At 40.8% G+C, this 17689-nt stretch overlaps 1 protein-coding gene across 1 annotated transcript in view; it reads left to right on the top strand.

Annotated features, from left to right (window-relative positions):
• pwwp2b (PWWP domain containing 2B) overlaps nucleotides 1-17689 on the top strand; it is a 59597-nt gene that overhangs the window by 26462 nt on the left and 15446 nt on the right. Inside the window, exon 2 of the mRNA XM_076285260.1 lies at nucleotides 11666-13310. Within this exon, the coding sequence (XP_076141375.1) occupies nucleotides 11666-13310 (1645 nt within the window). The remainder of the gene's footprint in view (nucleotides 1-11665; nucleotides 13311-17689) is intronic.

Here is a 17689-nt window from a genome sequence, read left to right on the forward strand (position 1 = left end):
CAATGTAGTAGGCTAGGTCTAATATTGGCGATGTCGAGACTGCATAGCCTATAGCAAGGCATAGTTTTGAATCAGCACATGATTCGATCTTTAGAAGACAGTAGCCTATCTCTCGTTCAGCCATCAATAATGCATCGCAGTAGGCTATTATTGCGTTTGTTGAAAAAATGATCATTAGCCTATTTCTGTCAACAGTCTTCTATCCCAAGTATGGCAATGTAGCAAAGCTGAAAGTATGTTCTTGATGTGTTTAAGGCGATACGTGATTGAAGGTGTAGCCTTTTGCGCGTCTTCCAATCGTATGAATGTGCGAGTTCAGTTCCTGCAAGGTAGGTATATTTTTTTGCGTAGGCTTATGTTGTCGTTTCATCAGTGGAAACCAGATTTAGTTATGTTTTTGTGTGTAGTTATGAACACAAATAAAGGGAACATTTTCGTACACACTCAGATTTCTTTACTGAAAAGTAGCAGCCTATCCAAAGTTATGCAAAGTTAGGCCTATGTGTTAACGTTTCACACGGTCAGGATATCGGATGTCACTTCTACAAGTATCTCAGGCTTATCTTTGAACCTTTTTAAGCTCTTTAGTTATTTAGCTACTTAGGCTACTCGCAAAAGAAGCATTATAGCATTCGCATAACTGGCGTATTGTCATACAGAACGGACACTAGAAAATTCAAAATTGACCGAGGTTGACCGAGGTCCTCCGAAGTCCTCATTGTGACATAGTAAAAGGGGGCGGGGCTTGGGATCGGTCAATTCCAAAGGGGGCAGATAGGGGCCTACTGCACTTAACACTTAAAAAGATTGAACGAAGCTTCCCAAAATTTGAAATTGCGATCAGTGACTGGCATCGGGTGAACGAAGCTTTTCGAAGTTGAACAGGCTATTAAAAACTATTTGCGCACCTCAGTGTCACAGGAAAGACTGGGCTCTCCCTTCTATGAATTGAAAAAGACGTTATGCTACCTGCAAACTGGCCTATGATTTCATTGGGGAGTTTGTGGCAAAGCAAGATATGGCGAGTCAGTGTCATTTATTTGTCCATGTTAGCCTACAGACCAGTTTCCATAGTGCACATCTTATCAACAGTTTGAATGTCGTGTGTGTTTCTGCTCATTGACAAATACCGTTCAGCACAATGATTCATGCCCAATTAATTTCCCCTGTTAAAGTGTTCGCCTTTGTTACACTATTTGGTTTTGTGATGTAGCCTATGATAAACACCATATGGCCAAATATGTGACTCAGCGAATGTTATAGGCTATACAATTTCCCCTCTTAAAGACAAGCTGGTGTAGCTTATTAGACTAGGCTACTATTAAAATGCACCGACGGTAGCCTTGGCTATGTGTAAAGTAAGCTATCGCATGATTTCATGCACGTAAGTTCATGCATCTGTCAAGTTCGCACAGGGTCTCGCACCCCCTTGCGACGGCCCTGCAGCTCCTCCTAAGACAGCGAGGAAAAAGTTAAAATACGCGATAAACCCGGGAAAAGTTGACAGGTTTGTTTCGGTCCCGGTGATTATTTGTGAAATTGTGCAAACGACAGCCTTTTCAAGGCATTTCAAGGAAGGAGTCGTAGCATGCAAGCTCCCAAATTGACCCAGTAGCCTACAGAAGGCATCAATAGCCTAAATGGTTGGGACTGGGGAGGGTCATGCGTTTTTTCTTAATCACTTTGGAGGGTCATAGAAAAATTTCTTGCTGGCGAGGGAGGGTCACGTCTTTTTTGACTACGCTCCCAAAACTCCTCCGATAGCCCCTTAAATAAATAATGAACAGTCCCTAATTGATTATAGCCTAGGCCTACACCAGCAATGTTGAACATTTACCTGTACAGGACAGTAGCCCAGCCTAACAAGCAGATGTTGCAAAAGACATCAAAAGACGCAATTAATCAGAAATAAATAATGTAATCTGCATCGCTTTATTGAACAAACTGCAAGCAACAAGAGGGTTGAGTTCGCTGTGAGGCCAAACCCAAGAGCAGAGCCTATCTGTTAAGGCACTCGATAGGCTATAACGAGCTGTTTGCACCTGGAAAGACAATAGAAGATGCTTTCTAAATAGCACAGCGAAGACGGCTCTGGTCATCCCATACCCTCCCCCCACTTCCTGTAGCCTACCATTATGACTTTGCCGTTTTGGGACATTAAGCTTTTTCACGTTAAGCCCCCCTCCCCCACCCCTTCTTTCACAAGCAGTGGGGAGCGCGGGGCACAAAGTAACACTTTTTGGTAGACAAAGGAGGGTTCTCCGCGCTCCTGTCGTTTGGCCACAATCCGTTGCAACCAGGCCAGGACAGATATTTTAGAGCAGGGGTGTCAAACTAATTTTCATAGAGGGCCACATCATTGAATTTATAGGTAACTGAGGGCCACATAATCGGCGAACATGTGCATGGTGCAACCATGAAATCGGTATTGCAGTATGGCTTATTCAAAATTGCTGTGAAATAATGGTCCTAACCACTTTAAAACAGTGTGGCTGAAATAAAAAAAACAAACAGTAACATTTTCAAATGCAACTTCTAGGCCTACAGTATTAACAACTGATCAATATGCATTAGGGGTGTAACGGTACACAGAAGTCACGGTTCGGTTCATACCTCGGTTCGGACATCACGGTTCGGTACGAGTTCGGTACAATGGAGGGAAAAGCAAAACAAAAATGCAGAAAGCATTTTTTTTATTGTGCATGTCTCAGGCTGTACCACCTAGTGTCATACAGTCTCTTCCCTGAGCTATCTGCAACAGCCTGAAGTGTGTAAGATATAGGCTAAACAGTACAATAAGTACCCAGACTCCATCTGTAACTTGTAAACAAAATAAGACAATCAGCTATAAAACTGAAAATAGGCCTACAGCATCTCTTATTTCTGAAAGTGCAAATTACATAGAAAAATGATTTTTAAAAATCCACTTAAGCAAGACCTTCAACATCTGTGTTTAGTTGTATATGGAAGGGTCTACAATTTGCCTCAATATTTTTCATTGTGTGTAAAGTAATAATCTAGCCTACTAACTGTGAAAATATCACACTATTTTGCCTTTTTTTTTTAAACGAAATTGCTCCTTTCATTTCATAAACAGACTACAACTAGAAGTCACGTGACTTTGCCCTTTGACGTTAACTCACCGTACTAGCATGGTTTGTTTATTAGCCTGGTTAGCGTTGTCACTTTATTTTACTGTCTATGCACTTAACACTACCAGCTCCTCATGTGAGAAGTTACACGTTACCCCAACATAAAGGTAATTACCATGCGATTTACATAGCTTTCTGTCATTACGAAATCATTTAATTTAAGCCATAGGTTTTGGCCCTATTTGTATGTGTATCCAAAGGCTGCTGAAGCGCAGGGGAAGTTTTTTCCCCTCGTTTCAGTGATTGGTAGCCTACATCATCTGGGTGATGGCTTCGAATATGTGTAGCATTTATTCCACTCACATACCCAATAACTGCTGAACAACGCTGACACACAGTTTCATCTTATCCACCACTCTTTCGCCTGTACTAACGTTACTGTAACTGAAGTTCTCAAACTTGCGATCTTAAATAGACCAGCGGATCCTCTAACTCTTGTGGGTCTAACCTTAGTGCTGCTAATGACTGACGGACTCGACTGACGACCTGACAAAAAAAAACATAGGCGCCAATCAGAGCTTCAGAGCTAAGGCGAGGCTACAGATTAGCGTTAGGTGTCGCTAAAGAACTCCCGTAACTTTCGCTACTTAACAGTAATTGCGCATGACATTAATTAATCCGCACACGAGTTTTATGTATTTTTATACCGTGTATTCTCCGTGTAAATTCATGCACCGAACCGTGACGCCCGTACCGTTTCGGTTCAATACGAATACATGAACCGTTACACCCCTAATATGCATTCATGGACTGACATTGATGAGAATAAACTGCAGTCAATAATGTGCATAACAATGTCCATAACACATCACCACTAAAATTAACTGTGGCTAAGGAAGGTACTGTGTGTGTGAGAGAGAGAGAGAGCTACACCCACCCACCCCCGCAGGCTACTTGTCTATTGTGCAATGATTGCAATACAAAAATATGCGCGTATTAGTTTAGTTAGTTTTGTGATGTTTTACACTTTTTGCCTCATGTGTTTTCAGGTTTGAGGGCTTTTTTTGGCAAGATTGACCTTGGTTAGACTCTGCATATGTTATTTCTCCGTATGGAAAATAAAGTCAATTTTCGACACACGTCTGTTATTAGTTCAACTAGATGTACCGTAGAGCGGTCCAGCACATTTTTTCCACAAAAATAAATCACGCTGAAAGGCCTATATGATTCTAACTGTCTCACTAAATTGCATTATCCATACTCAATTCTCACTGGTATCTGCTAGACAACAAGTACCAAAACATGATTAGTTCATAGATTTCACATGTAAAATTAATTTTATACAACCCCACCTCCATCTTGCCTGTTCATAATTCTGAGAAATTCTTGAAATGTGTGCATGTACATGTTTATGTTGAGTGTGCGTGTGCGTGCGCGCGCTTGTGTGTGTTTATGTGCCTGTGCATGCAAGCGTACATATGTCTACTGTGTGAGTATGTGTCATACGTATGATTACTGTGAATGTATGTGTGTGTGTATCTGTTTGTGCACATGAAATGGGTTAACATGACCCCTGGAGGCAAACATACGGAAAAAAATGGTCATCCTAGTCCCTACAGTTCTCAAGATATTCACAGAGAACTGTGTCTGCCCTACCCTCCTTTTGGGGGGTCCAGTCCAGCGGGGGGGCTACAGATCAAACGGCCCCCCATGAACGAAAGTACACAAAACTTGGCATGCATTCGGAGCGTTCCATAATGATCCTACACTTTTAATTTTGTGCATTTTTGACCTTGTCAGCCAGAGATATTGTGATGAAAACACCTAATTTTTTGCTTTTTAATTTTTAACTAGGTGGCGCCAGAGCCATATAAAGGTAGAGTTGCGACAACTCCATTGACGCTAATGTTCCATTGTTTTTCAACAATGGCGGCTAATGGAAGCCTCAAATAGTTCCCGAAAGTTAACAATTTATAATAGCAGCAGTGCAGTTACAGACTGTTTGTAGCCAACATTTCAGACTCAGATTTACATTATTGGCTCATCCGAATAATAATAATAATAATAATAATAATAATAACAGTAACAACAGTAATAGTAGTAAAGTAATAGTATTAATAACCTAATTATAATAATAAACTATTTATGTATCGACTATGACAGCTTTTCTGCTGCTCAGTTTTTATCAGTTCCTTATCAAATAAATTAAAAGAAGCTAAAGCCCAATAAATGTGCCACACATAATAACCTAATATAAGATAAACCTTGCCTATACCATTTCAATTAGGCAACACCACAAACGAGCTGTCATTAAGTTTTTGCGTTTGTAGCCTACAACTTTTATGACGTGACATGTCTTGGGCATTTAGCTTTACCATCATGTCAACATAGTTGTAACGTTATGCGCAATGCTCATCTAGGCTATGGATTTAAGTGGTTTAATTTTGAAAAGGGCAGCAAAAGTGGGATAAAGTGCAACTGCTTCCCCAAAACAATTCCTCCATAACTGTGGATTTAATCGTTTGATATGTGGATAACTTTCAGTGGACTAAACACATAAAAGGTAAGATTTTGTTATCACAAAGCTAGCTGGTTCGTTAAAATTTAATATGGCGAAGCATATTTATAGCCAACTTTGTACTTGCAACAGTGAAACTGAGTCTGTTGTTAACATTGTTGGTAACGTAAACGTTTCTTCAGTTAGGAGCAGGACTTTTTTTTTTATTTTGCATTCATTTTCATTGGCAAAAGCTAGCCTAATATGCATGAGAGAACCTAGATTTGAGGGAGCTGCAGCTGTTAGCATCAGCACGGTCATATTAACACAGCAGGGCACACTAGCCCAGTGATGGCTAGCCCAGTGATGAGGGATCGTGTAAAATCCCCATCCCCAGAAAGTTTCAAACCAAGCTTGCGCTGATGATGCATGATCACTGATCAAATTGCTATTTTCTGACACGATGCACACCATTCCCAGGTGCTCACCTGTCTGAATCTCAAGCTCTTTAGCCTAGCATCTTAATGCTGTTCATAGCACGGTGAATGATAAACGATGACAAAATGCTGTTCATGTTTATGAGTTCATAGCCTGGTTATTTATCGAAGGACTTACATGTCACGTTTTATATTTTATTATGATCACTCGCATTACCATGGGGTTACTTAATAGGTGCCCACAATTACACTGGAGATGTTAGAAAACTTTTAAACTTTTTTTATTCTCCCGCAATGATAGGCTAGGCTTGGCTAGGTAATTCGCTCATTAGCTCAGATCAGTGACTACCAGAGGAAACGCGGGGTAGAAAACTCAAACAAGTAATGTTAGACTAGCTGTGTTAGTTTCTCGTTGCAAAATAAAAATTTCACAGGAGCTTCATGCGCTTTTGTAGGCTACACGCAGTCTCAAAAACACTGTTTACAGCTTTTCGAGTCACTGTACAAGGTCATTTATTTTATATAGCGATAATTTAGATACACTTATGGGGTGGGTGCAATTGTGTTTTCTAAAGAATCTCCTGTCTTGATTTTGTACAGAAATTAATATTAAGTGACACGTAAAAGGGCGGAAAAAAAGGTCACCTTATATAGCAGGCTAAGATATAAGATCTGGAATTTAATTTAATATTGTTGTAATGGTAGGATAACTACATAGTTTACACAATAATTACACTGTGTTATAAATATTGTATATCAATGCATTTATTGACTGTCAATTACCCAAAATCGTGGCTCTGTCTATCATTGAACAGTAGCCTATTTAATGCATTCTAATCCATTGTCAATCACTTCCGGGAACTAGTTGAGGTTTACACAAACCACGTGACCAACGGAATTTTGAACACCCATTGTCCCAACTCTACCTTTACATGGCTCTGGGTGGCGCTATACATGAAATAAGTGGTAATGGGATGGGTTGACATGCCCCCTTAAGACCAACATACATAAAAAAGGTGGACCTCCTAGGCCCTACGGTTCTCGAGATATTCACAGAAAACTGTCTCCGGCCACCTACAGGCCAGTTGGTGTATAGTAACATAAATTAATTTATTGTGTGGCCCCCCATGAACAGAATTCCATAAAACTTGGCATGCATACAGAGGGTGTTCCTACACTTCCAATTTCGTGCAGTTTTGACTATGTTAGGTCACAGATACCTGCGATTACAACATCTCATTTTTACTTTTTTGTGTTTAACTAGGTGGCGCTATACATGAAATGAGTGGTTATGGAATGGGTTGACATGGCCCCTTGAGATAAACATACAAAAAAAAAATGGTCCTCCTAAACCCTACGGTTCTCGAGATATTCACAGAAAACTGTGTCTGCGCTTTGGTTCCATGCTATCCATGTGGGGTTACATGCCCACCAAGTTTCGTGTACCCCGGTCTTTCAGTGTCCCGGGAATCCTTGACGGAAATTTGGGCATGCGAAAAATAAAAAAATACAAATAAATCTGACTAAACAGTCATAATAACAAGTGTTGCTTGTTAAAACATGTGACTAGTGAAACTCAAATGATTTAAGAAATATTTAGCCAAAGCCAAAAAGTGTTACTTTGTGCCCCGCGCTCCCCCACTGCTTGTGAAAGAAGGGGAAGGGGGAGGGGGGCTTAACGTGAAAAAGTTTAATGTCCCAAAATGGCAACGAGTTGTTTTAGGCTAGTCCCCGCAGGCCTTCATAATGGTAGGCTACAGGAAATGGGGGGAGGGTATGGGATGACCAGAGCCATCATCTATCATCTTTCCAGGCACACACAGCTCGTTACCATATAGCCTATCGACTGCCTTAACAGATAGGCTCTGCTCTTGGGTTTGGCCTCACAGCGAACTCAATCCTCTTGTTGCTTGCAGTTTGTTAAATAAAGCGATGCAGATTACATTATAATTGCGTCTTTTGATGTCTTTTGCAACATTTGCTTGTTAGGCTGGGCTACTGTCAATGTCCTGTACAGGTCAATGTTCAACAATTGCTGGTGTAGGCCTACAGGCTAATTAGGGACTGTTCGTTATTTATTTCGGTGTATTTTAATAGTAGCCTAGTCTAATAAGCTACACCAGCTTGTCTTTAAGAGGGGAAATTCAATTGTATAGCCTATAACATTAGCTGAGTCATACATATATGCTGCAAAAAAATCATTCAAAACCATTTAATTATGCAAACTTTTCTTTCTTCTTTTGATACACAAATGTCTATCAACTTGCATCACATGTAAATCCTGTGTATGATATTAATCCAAGAACTGAGTGAAAGCAATTATTTTCATAGACTAGGCCTACACAATGGGCTATGTGCTTGTTAAGGGACCTGTCACAAAGAGGATGCTTTGCCATCGTGTGTGTGAGTGCACGAGAGAGGGAGAGGAAGAGGTGCATGCGTGATGGCAAGATTTACGGTTGAACAGTTTAAAAAAACAGTTTAAAAATAGTTCTTAGGCTATTTAAGCATGCAATTTGTGTCCATGTGTAGGCTACACTTTGGTGAACCTAAAAGGCACGTTAATAGCCAGCTCAGGCCGCGATTTAGGCTACTTCAGGTCGAATTAAATTACGTCTGGCCCTGGGTGCCTGTAGCCTAGTCTTTTCTGACAGTCCGTTTCAAAAAGGAGCAACTACACTTTTTGACGTTCGCTATCGCATAATTTAGGACTTGTCTACTATGTAGGCCTAAGGGATAACGTCCGCCGAAGTGTCCCGTTATTCACAATTAATGGACGAGGCAGAGGCAAAGAACTCCTGACGCGCAGCACCCGAGTTTGTAGGCTAACTAGTAGCCTAGGCTAAACAGCATATCACTAACGTGCATCAATCGGGAATTCGCTAAATGAAGGAAGTGGGTGCTTTACTTATTGATCCGGATCAAAGAGACAATAGCGTCCAAAGTGGTGTTTTTGTAACTTCAGTGTAGATGATTGTGATTCATTGCAACTTCAGCAATGTAAGGTACCTTCCTTACTTTCGAAAAATAGCTCCAAAAGCCCATCTACACTCTGCCTCAGTGAGAATCCTAAACTTTCTCTGTGTTCAGTCTTAGTCGATCCTGATTGGCTGCATTCGTGCTAACTAACAAATCAGACGGTGTAGTGGGCGGGACAATGCTCTCGACCACAGAGTAGCAAATGCAGGGAGTGAGAGACGCTTTACAGAAAAAGTAGCGCGTTTCATTCTTTATCCATTTCAATATCGGCTTATTGGTGGAAAAAATTACCGATACCAATTATTATAAAAATATAAAAAATATCGGCCCTAATAATCGTCCCGGCCGATAATTGGTCGACCCCTACTTTTAACAAAATATTCACGATTGTTGAAGGATTGTAGAAGCATTGCATAGAACACTGCAGGCTAAATCGCTATTAAATCCGCTTAGCATCATGACCATGCTGTGCAAATTTGTTCAAAACTGCTGCATTAAAGTTAACTCTGCTAAGGTCCTATCACAACATAGTAGGCTACATTGAGGAGACTAAACTAATTTAGGTTATGCAATCAAGCAATATCTCTAATGCTAACATTAGAATGCTGTTTGGATGTCGGGTTTAGCATGATTACTTACAGCTGTTTGTCAATTTCGTTACTCATGCAGGGCTCATTTTATTCACACTGAATGTTTGCAAAATCCCGATGTAAATGGAAAATAGTTTTCCAAGACTCAAAAGGGCTTGTCCCAAGGAGAAGTACGAACTAACTACGTTATGAATTGCATCCACACATCAGCAGGTTTTTAACTGTGTTAGTGTTACGTCTTAAAGTGACAGGCACTCAATTAGCCCTATACTAATGAACTTTATGGAATGCTACCTCTGACTAAGAATGCATTACTTTGCACTTGTATAGTCTTTTCTTTTGGAATTTTAAGAGCAATAAACATATTACAATGTTAAGGAATTCATGTTTTTTCATTCATATATGTAAATCAACATGTATAAATTGCTATTAGTGAATTAATGGGGAGATAATCGAATCGAAATCGAATCGGACTGAAAAAATGAATCGTTAGATTAATCGATGCATCGAAAAAATAATCGCTATATTAATCGTTTAAAAAATAATAATTTATCCCAGCCCTACCGGCAATGCTACAGCGGATTTAAGCTGTCACCTCGTGGCGAAAAGTTGTAATACATTTCACGCAGATGCGTGAATCTCGGGAATGATTGCGTGAATGATTTGGCCACTTCTAAATGGGACCCACTGACCCTATCTTGAGGGTCTGAAATGCATTGTATGAGGTGTGTCTAAAATCTCTATCTTGGTGGCATAATAAGTTTGCCAGGCGCATTGTTCAAAAGGGTTGTTCTTATGTTTCTTGGTATGTTTTGGGCTTAACATCCTTTAAACCAATGAGAGTGACATCTGTCCTTTAACTCATTGAATGCCAAGATGTTTTTGGGAGCTTTGTCCTAGAGTGCCAGCAATCTAGACCATTGTTGATGATTTTTGAACAGCCACAGCATATTCTGTGTTATAGCTATGAACACATACAATAGCTCGATTAAAAGGTGAGACTTTAAGCTCTCGGTGGGTGCAAACCGTGTATTTTTACACGCCTCTGTTCCTGAGAAATCCCAAGCTAAACAGTGGCTAGTTTTCATCAAAATCACAGTTTTTTTTCTAGAAATGGAGATATAACATCTTTCATAAAATATGAAATATGTTGCCTGTTACTTACTTCTGTAAACTTTTCAGGAAGTGATCAGCGAGACTGCCACCTAGTGATAGACCCACGAAAATGGCCTGGTTTTGACCTGACGTGCATGCGTCACTGATTCGACCCAAAACGGCAACCGAGTTATGATAAAATGTCCAGATAAAATGTCCAGATGTGCGTTTTCATGAGTTCCACGATCGTCATATATTTCATTTCCATTCATCACAGAGTTCCCAAAATCACATATAAGGTGTGTTAGAGTGTCTAGTTCCGTAATTTAAAAAAAAAAGCTAAAAACGTAATATTAAGTTTTTGGCACTCAACGCATGGGAAGGAAAAACGTAATATTACGTTTTTGGCACTCAATGAGTTAAGAGCAAGGAGTGCAGCATCAAACAGCGTGTTTGTATTTTGACAGCACATCTGAAGGAATCTGCTTGCCCGTGAGACTGTGCAACACCAGGATTCCACTTACTAAATGTGTGACTAGCAAAGTATAGCCTACATGCATCTGCACTCGCCTATTATTTGAACTCCAGGCAAACTGAAACTAACTTCACTGTGGTCTCATAGGCAAGGACAAAACAGTTTTACACTTAAGTTATTTACTTTCACTATTGACTGAAATGGGGTTACAATTGAAAACAAAGCCTGAAAAACAACACTTATACCAATAATGTTCAAATGACTGAATAAAAATCCTAAGGATATTCATCCTGCAGATGAGTCGTTGTCTGGGATGCGCCTTCTGCTTTAGACCTGTTTTTTCTTGTTCAGTGGGGTTATGATTTTTAGTGGCTTTAAGATAGTGATTTTTGGATCATGCGCCTGACCACACCTGTATTTTTAATTGACATGCCCATGGGGCGCAATGTTAAACTGAACTTAGTTAAACTTCTGTTTTTTTTCTGTTTTTATCTTTGTAGATCCGGGCTCTTCTGCTTACCTGACATTACAGTGAATTCAAACGATCGTCATCCTTCAAGACAGGAATTTGAAATTGCAAACCAAGAACCTGACTGTAAACTGCCCTTTCCACTACTACAGCAAGCAGAGGATGAAAACGGCCTTCCTGAACAAGATGTCTCAGACCCTTCACCAGTCCCATTGCTTGCTGGCCAGGTCTCATACCCGTCTTATTTTGAAGGAGCCCCATTCCCTCAGCCACTTTGGGTTCGTCACAGTTACAGACAGTGGATACCGCAGCCTCCTCCACGACGAATAAAGCACAAGAAAAGACGAACTAGGGAGCCAGGAAGGTTGACTGTGAGTACGATCCGTTTGAGGCCGCGTCAAGTTCTTTGTGAAAAGTGCAAGAATACGGTCAATGGTGATGAGGACATAAATGTAACAGAAGACCTGTCAGCCAGGAAAGAGAATTCCCTTCAGGGTAGAAATGTTAAGGAATCCCCCATGAAGGGATTGAAACATGATGATGACACCTTTGGAGAGACTAAAAGGAAAGTGGACATGCCCAGTTATGTTAGCAAAAGGTTCAGAAAAGACAAAACAGAAGTTGAAAAATCCCCTGCTTCAGATATGGTTCCCCGTAGTCCTGTGATAAAGATCTCATATAGTACTCCTCAAGGTAAAGGTGAGGTCATGAAAATCCCTTCTAGAGTACATGGCTCAGTCAAGCCATTCTGCCCAAAGCAGTTACTGCAAAATGGACTTGGGATTCATGGTCACAATCAAGTGACTGTAAAGACCATGCATGACATGGATCCAACCCTAACAGGCTTAACAGTATCCATTCCTAAACTAAAATTTCCAAGACCTCTGGAGCCCCAAGGAATATCATCACCAAAGATTAACTTGAATTCACATTGTGCTAGTGAAGAACAAAAATATGATTCTATGTATGAAGCTAAGCTAATGACTGATGACCTCAAGTGTAGAAAAGGAACTGGTTTTGAACATTCACAGTTGGATAATTCAGGAGACAAGGCCTCATTGGAGTTATGGTCAGAAAGCTCATATGAAGAAGCAGGCCGTGGTGACCTCACCCTGCTAATCAACTTTCATAAGAGAAAGACTCACTCCTCAAGTATTTCTGTCTGTAGTAGTGACAGTTTGGATGAATCAAAATCATTAAATTCAGATCGTACATCACCAGAGTTGTGTGACCTGGCCCCTGGGGATGATGTTGCTGTCTCCTCCACCTCACATGGAGAAAGTAAGACTGTGCCACCCCTCACTGTCCGTCTGCACACACGTAGCATGTCCAAGTTTGTGACTGAAGAAGGTCATGCAGTTACGGTTGGTGATGTGGTTTGGGGAAAAATCCATGGGTTCCCCTGGTGGCCAGCCAGAGTCCTAAGCATTAGTGGTATTTGTAAAGAGACAGCGAAATTCGAGACTACTTGGCCCGAAGCAAAGGTGTCATGGTTCGGCTCACCCACCACCTCTCTGTTGACTGTCGCCAAACTTTCCCCATTTTGTGAATTTTTCCAAATGCGTTTTAATCGCAAGAAGAAAGGGATATATCGCAGAGCCATTGTGGAAGCTGCAAAGGCCACTGGCCACATGAGTCCTGAGATCACCTCTCTTATCTCTCACTGTGAGACATAGGTGAGTAATTTGTTATGATATACCAATTGCCTATTACTATTGCACCCAGTTAATTTTATTTACCGGTATTTGTTTGGCTTTTTTTTATAAAGGCTTCCAGTTACATAATTATAGAGTGACTTGTATGTCTTTAATGCAAGCAAAAAAAAAATCCAAGCAAAAACACAGATCAAAGTAGACTTTTTAAACAGGGTTCCCGTGGGGTCTAAAAAGTCTTAAAAACATTGAATTTATGAATTTGGGGCTATTTTAATTCCAAAAGGCCAAGGGAACTTTATCAGGATGCATACTGTAGTATCCTGGATCCATGAAATAAGTGGCCTTTAAAAATAAAAAATCTGCCTGCCTCTATGGGAATTTAACATACCTCACTCCGAAGGCATTGCAATTTAAGGAAGAACATTTATTTATTTACGATAAATTCTTCATTCACTAAGAAAATTGGTGTCTTTAAAGGTTGGATTGTTACTCATTTTTTTTAATTAAGGCATAAAGATCAATTTCTAACAGATGATTTTTATATTCCTCTTTTTAGTCAAATTTAGCATGGGTTCAAAAGCAATTTTCACTCCCGTCCCATCCCGAGCCCGCACAAATACTCCCGTCATATCCCGATCACGTGACAGCCCCCCCAAAAAAATTCTGTCCCGCAAAATCCCGAGAGAAAGACTCCCGAATCCCGTCCCGCTCCCTATGTTGATGTCTAAAGTTATCCGACTGTTAGGCTACAGTAGCGTGCGGTGACCATACATTTTGGTAGGGCAGAAAGCCTTGTCTAACTTTTCTTTAATAGCCGATCATTTTGGGCTATATTAAAATTACATATTTTACAGTACTTTGCTGTAGGCTATGCTTAAATCATTTCATAGTTAGATCTCATCCCATCAGTTAAGTTTGCACCGTTCTCATCACGTTAAACCAGCGAAGCATAGCAACGTTGCTATGAGTAAACAAAACAATTTTTTGTGTTCCGCCAGGGTTATGCGATAAATATATTGAGGAATGCGATCGTCAAGGTGTCATGCCCCAACATTGCATGACACATTAAACTCAACGAGAATCGCTTTCCCGGACAGCTGATACTTTCGCCTGTAACTGTTTCTTTGCATCCATTTTGCCTTAGGGCCTATCGCTGAAGCTGATTGATTGTGAACAGGGCAGCTGCTTGTCTTGCTCTGATAGGCTACCAATCAACAACAAACGTATTGTGGGTTGTAATTGGTTCTCTTTTCTAAAACGAAATGCCTCACGTCTTTGGGCGCACTCACTGCATTGCAGCGTCATTTTTTAAGTTAATAATCTCTGGCTTCCCGCCAGCTCCCGTTTATTATTTCCTGTCCCGTCCCAATCACGTTACCAACAGTGAAATTTACTCCCGTACTGCGGGAAACCCGCGGGAATACCGTGACCCGCGGGAGTCCCGAAAAATTGTCACCCTCTAGTTCCTTCATGAATCACGCACCCCATTTTCTCAGCAGAAATGGCACAAACTGCAGTTGACACAAACAACCACAAGGTGTCACTTGGGTGCCACTACTATTTTTGATGCGACTGACTTACTGCTTCCATGACGCTGCGGGGGCACGGGAACTTAAATTGATCACGGTAGTTTAAGCTTACACTTGACAAAACATTCTAATATGAAAATGTAGATGCAATTGTTGTAAAATGGTGCAGCTCCTTTAAGAAAGCACCGTGTGCAGGGATGGAGAGAGAGAAAGCGAGAGGGGATAGGCCTATGTGTGTTAGAACTTAGCGTGTGGAAAAAGTACATGCTGTTGAGACTGGAGCAAGTCATATTCAAAATAATGCAAAAAAAAGCAATTATCCTCATTCATTGCAACCAAAGCATGCCTGCTTGCCGACGTTCAAACGAAAAATAGATCAAAGCACCTTTTGCGTTTGAATTTAGCACGAAAAAATGTTTAAACAGCTGGACAAATGATTTAGCTAATTGATTATATAACCTGATCACCAGCAATTGTTGAACATTTACCTGTAAAAGTACATTGACAGTAGCCCAGCCTAACAGCATGTTGTAGGCCTACTGTAGAAATTTCACTTAAATTGCAACCGCAACATGCCTGCTTGCCAACGTTCAAACGACAACGAAAAAGATAATAAAACAACAAGAGGGTTGAGTCTGAATGACACTGAGTTTTTTTTCAGGTCACTCTTCAATCTCCTTCACTGACGCCTATGGAAAAGGCTTAACGTCCCAAAACAACGATCAATGATCATCAAATTTCTCTCTCACATTGCTCCTCATAACCATCTATAAAAAAGTGTTTTTTCTTTTCTTTTTGAGCACATCCGAATCCCAGGACATAACGCACTGGACCTTATAATAGGCTCGAGATATAATTCCAAAGGGGGCAGATCGGGGCCACTGCACTTAAAACTTAAAAAGATGAAGCTTTCCGAACTTTGAAATTGCGATCAGTGACTGGCATCGGGTGAACGAAGCTTTTCGAAGTTGAACAGGCTATTAAAAACTATTTGCGCACCTCCATGTCACAGGAGAGACTGGGCTCTCCCTTCTATGAAAAAGACGTTAGGCTACCTGCAAACTGGCCTATGATTTCATTGCTGAGTTTGCGGCAAAGCAAGAAAATGTTTTTTTTCCTGAGTCAGGATATGGCGAGTCAGTGTCATTTATTTGTCCAATGTTAGCCTATAGATACAGACCAGTACATCTTATCAATAGTTTGAATGTCGTGTGTGTTTCTGCTCATTGACAAATACAGTTCAGCACAATGATTCATGCCCAATTAATTCCCCCTGTTAAAGTGTTTGCCTTTGTTACACTATTTGGTTTCGTGATGTAGCCTATGATAAACACCATATGGCCAAATATGTGACTCAGCTAATGTTATAGGCTATACAATTGAATTTCCCCTCTTAAAGGCAAGCTGGTGTAGCTTATTAGACTAGGCTACTATTAAAATACACCGACGGTAGCCTTGGCTATGTGTAAAGTAAGCTATCGCATGATTTCATGCACGTAAGTGAAAAGGGCCTTGCATCTGTCAAGTTCGCACAGGGCCTCGCATCCCCTTGCGACGGCCCTGCAGCTCCTCCTAAAGGCTCTGGTATGGTTGTGCGTCACATTTGCGCGTGTCCAAGACGTGCGTCATTTTTGCCGTGGACGTGAAGCATACTCCAATTTCTGCTGTCCTGAATACGCATTAAATCGTTAAGGTTAGCGCCTGCGCACTACGGATTAACTGTGATACTCTGCCCCACCAACTGGGGGCGGTACGTCGAGCCTGAAAGTAGGACACAACCACCAAAGAAGCCTGAAACGCCTGAAGAAAAGAAGAACGTGGGATGTGCGAGCACTGAACGAAGGAAGCTGATGAAGGAAAAAGCATCACGAGTACGTTCGCCTGTCTGCTGGGAAGTTTGATAAGCTGGCCCATCGCATCGCTCCATTTATCATCCACCAGAACACACACAGCACACCTGTTGGTATAGCTGAGAGACTAGCTTAGCCTACTTGCTTATTAGGCTACTTAGCCTATAGCTAAGTGACTCGGTGCTGCAAGGGCAGCATTACTGTTGCGATACAAAGTAAAGACATTTTTCTAAACACAGCATGGTAAGAAAGAGTTGTGCGTACATATGTCCTCAATTAAATTTGTATTGAGTCTTCACACCTGCCTCATACCAAAAAGTATGAACCAAAAACCTGTAAATATGACGTGTCAATAAAAGTTTTGAAGTAACTATTTGTGTTCATGTATAATGTCTCACTGTGATAATGGGTGTATTTAGAGCGAGAGGTAGCCTAGGTTATGCCTTCAATTATTATTATGATAATGCATCCGGTGTTGACAGGCGAGTTTCGAGATTTGAGTTCAGCATTGTTCAGGAGTAGGCTAGGTGATAATGATTGCACCTGGGAGAGGTAGGCTACATTCCCTTTATTATTATAATCACTATTGATAACGCATTATATACGGAACAGGCGAGAATGCATCTCGATCAGCAAGTGTTACTGGGTTTCGCCTGAGCATTGTAGATAGATACCTTTAATTGGCTCTGGGTTTCGCGATTTGATTTCAGCATAGGCTACGCTCATTTTTAAAAGATGCATTTAATCCGAAGTCATGTCAGCTCTCTATGCAGGGAGTAGGGCTGTCACTTTTTATTCGAACATGACGTGACGTGAAATATCCGTAGTCGAACTATTAATTAAACTATTCGGTTTTTAGTGTTGTGTAGCGCATTTCTACAGTCTATGATTAGTTTTATTTTATTGTTTGCCATCTCATTCAGTGCTATATGATTCAGGGCTCATGACCAAATCAAGCCAATATAATAGCCAGTAGCCACAATGAGCCCATGCAGCCACCCTGTTTCGACAATCAAAGGTA

The sequence above is a fragment of the Alosa pseudoharengus genome, unplaced genomic scaffold (genome assembly GCF_046254945.1).
Source record: "Alosa pseudoharengus isolate Yale_2024_CS ecotype anadromous, Long Island Sound unplaced genomic scaffold, YU_APseudo_1.1 YU_APseudo_1.1_scf_15, whole genome shotgun sequence".
NCBI classification, from domain to species: domain Eukaryota; kingdom Metazoa; phylum Chordata; class Actinopteri; order Clupeiformes; family Clupeidae; genus Alosa; species Alosa pseudoharengus.